This window comes from Bos indicus, chromosome 21 (genome assembly GCF_029378745.1).
Source record: "Bos indicus isolate NIAB-ARS_2022 breed Sahiwal x Tharparkar chromosome 21, NIAB-ARS_B.indTharparkar_mat_pri_1.0, whole genome shotgun sequence".
Lineage (NCBI taxonomy): Eukaryota > Metazoa > Chordata > Mammalia > Artiodactyla > Bovidae > Bos > Bos indicus.
Window position 1 is genome coordinate 20509558 of NC_091780.1, and position 3282 is coordinate 20512839.

At 51.8% G+C, this 3282-nt stretch overlaps 1 protein-coding gene across 1 annotated transcript; it reads right to left on the reverse strand.

The window, feature by feature from the left end:
* Positions 1-1109: 1109 nt before the first annotated feature.
* LOC139178317 (myeloid-associated differentiation marker-like) lies at positions 1110-2048 on the reverse strand. The gene has a single exon (XM_070775926.1). The coding sequence runs from the start codon at positions 2046-2048 to the stop codon at positions 1110-1112; it is 939 nt and encodes a 312-aa protein (XP_070632027.1).
* Positions 2049-3282: the final 1234 nt, after the last annotated feature.

Below are 3282 nucleotides of genomic sequence, written 5' to 3' on the forward strand. Positions count from 1 at the left end.
AGAACGCAGTGGCAAAAAGCCACTGATGTGTGTGCGCACACACACTCAAGTACTGCAATTCACTTGACTACAGCAGCCGAAATCCCCACTCAGTCAACCCACCTTCCCCAGAAAAATAGAAAAGAAATTTCACCTTTAAGAACAGGTCCATTCAGTCAATTTTGTCCTCCTGACCAGAAAAAGAAAACAAATGATCCCAGGCAGGCTAATATCACCTTTAAGGCTGGCAGGGCCATGCTCTTCTCCCTGCAGAGGCAGGACCTGCAGTTTTGATCACTGAGGCAGAGGGCCACATCGCTGCCTCTCACCAACACTGCAGACAGCTGTCTTCAAGACCCTGGGGTTCTTCGGCAGCTCCTGCTTTGATTCCCCAGAGAGTAGTTGGGATGGGGAGGCATTCAGCCTTTGCTTCCTTTAAGATGGCTTCTGTAGGCAGTGGGTTTTCAGTAAGCTTGGAAAAATTCTAGGGCCAATGTCAGATAGGGCCAACCACCAGCTGGGGCCTAGGGACCCAGGGACTCTGCTTCAAGACTCCCACCCACTGGAAATTACTGACCTCCAGAGACTTTTTTTTAAACTTAAATGAGAGACATACTGTACACAAAGAAAGAGGACCCAATGCCTAGCTACCCACCCCCATCCCCAAACCCATCATGCATATACCAGAGGGACAGACTTGCTTTGGCTACAAGGCCCCTCTGGAGGCCCAAGGCGTGAACAGCTGCACAGAGGGCTGTGTGCTGTGGAGTCAGCACCTTAGGAGGGGGGAGGAGGCTGTGGGCAGAGAAGGAAGGAGTCTCAGGTCCTGATAGATCAGAAGAAGGAAAATGGGGAGGGGTGATCAGGACACAGGAGACAAGAAAACTAAGGATGATCAGAAAAGGGCCAAAAAGCAGAAAATGAAGGCAAAATGAGAGAAGCAAGAGAAAGAGACAAAACAGAAATTGAACAACCAAGGAAACCAGGAAGGAGACAGAGCAGCAGGAGGGAAGGGAACAGAAAAGAGAGCGAGATGCGTGGGGAAGGATGTGAGGAGGGAGAGAGGGGGCCAGGAAGAGGGCATCAGAGGATGTCAGATTTCGGTGAGGATACCTCCTGTGAGCAGAGGATCAGGAGTCCCTGGGCTGGTCCTCAGTCCCTACAGACACCTGGCGGGCCCAGTACCCCAGGTCGGCCACGTAAACCAGCAGGTTGACGGCTGTCAGGACGGCCACAGCCAGGCGCTGGTCCCAGGCGCACATGTCGTAGGTGAGCTCGTCCCTGCAGTCCCCATCACTGGGCCTCTGGGGCTGCCCGCCGAGCTCCTCGCTGAACTGGTAGAGTGGCCAGAGGACCAGAGCACTGATATAGAGGAGGACGGAGAGCAGGCTGAGCACTAGCTGGAAAATGGAGAAGGGCCCAGGCAGCATGTATTTCCATTCAGCCAGGTCCAGCAGGAGGACCACAGCTGCCGGGATGAAGCAGATGGAGTACACGGCCACACACCACTCCAGGGCCGGCTGGTGCAGGTACAGGGAGGTGTTGCTGAGGAAGGCGAAGATGACACCGGCCACGAAGGTCTCCAGCACCTTCAGCAGGGCTCTCATGGTGTGCACATAGAAGAAGATCTCCTTCAGCTCATACCAAGCCCTCATCCCGGCCACTTCTATGACATATAGCATAGACGCGATGCAGGAGAAAGCAGTGGCGGCAATGGCCCGGTCCCAGTTAGGACCATAAGGCATGAAGTGGACATAGGTGATGGAGTAGATGATGGAGGCCGAGAGGCAGATGAGGGCAGCGTAGCAGGCATAAGTGACAGAGATGTTGTACCAGAAGAAAGGAAAGCTGGATGGGTGCCTGGAACACTCAACTAAGGCAATGATGAAGGTCATGGCGAAACAGACACACCAGAAGGACATGGACCAGTTTCCTATGGCCCCTCTCAGAGTGCCCATGTCGGCCACAAGCGAGAAGGCCACGCAGGTGGAGCAGAGCTGCGGCAGGCGGAGGAAACGGCACACATTGAACTTGGCGTCACCACTTGGGGATGTCGACTGGGTGGACATGGTGTTGTGATGGTCCAGCAGGTCACGGTCACCAGTACAGCAGTGGTCTTCCCTGAGGACCCACCAGAGAAAGATCCAGTTCCGGAGGTGGATTGAGTCAGACGCCTGGAAAAGGCTCAGGGCCCCATGAGGGCTGAGGCTCAGGATCTGTAGAGTTGGAAGGCTCACACACTTGGGTAACAGAATAGCCACTCCAAATGGTTCTCTCCACCCATCACCCTTGGCCTTGTCAGGAGACTTGTCTTATCCCAAACCTCACAGTTGGGTTGGGTCAGGCCTCAACCATGAACATTTTTTTTCATCTCTTTGTGCTGCATCCAATTATCTATAGAGACGCAACATAGGATGGTCCTTATCTGCAACCCCAAACCTTCAAGCCTCTGAAAACTGAACAAGAATTTTTAAAAATTCATTTGGTAGCAAATTTGACCTGAACAGATTTGGGATAATTCATGATCTTCATTTATTTTATGTATTATGAGTGCTCAAAATTGCAGTTGTAGAAACACTAATGTATTTGATTACAAGGGACTTCTAGACCCCAGTGGGATGTTATGTCATATAGAATGGATGTACCATGTCACTTGTCTGAAACTGAAAAATTCTGAATTCTGGAGGATATCTGACCCAAGGGTTTCAGAAAAGAGACTGTGGATTATACTGCTAACCCCATTTTATAGATGAGAAAACTAAGGCTCAGGGAATCAAATGCCTTCACCTAAGGTGGCATGCATGACCAGGAAGAGGGAACTCAGAAAACACACCTAAAGCTGTGGGTTTGAGCACTTTGCTCTACAGCCCACATGTCGGCAGGGTCCATGGGTAGGAGGCCCAGGATCCACCTCACAGTCCTCGGCCTCCTTCCATAGCAAGCTGAAGACACACGTGTCCCGGGCTCTCCTCCCTGCAGCATCACTAGAAGGAGCTGCCATCTGAGGGACACAGCCCCACCCGGAGGAGGGCAGTTTCAGGGGTGAACAACGAGGAGCCATGGGGTCAGAGCAACGCCGTGAGGACAAGATGACATGGGAAGTAGGAAGTGTTCTAAATTCCACCCCCCAATTTTGCCTTCACATGTGACTCTTCCCCGCTGGGGAAAGGAGACCCTCACCCAGCATGACTCTGGGGTGGCGTCATGAGGAACCACAGAATAAGTTGATATCATGTTTGATTTTTTTTAGCTTCAAAGCTGCCATCCATGTAAGAGGCCACAAAAATTTAGAAAGTAGTCCTA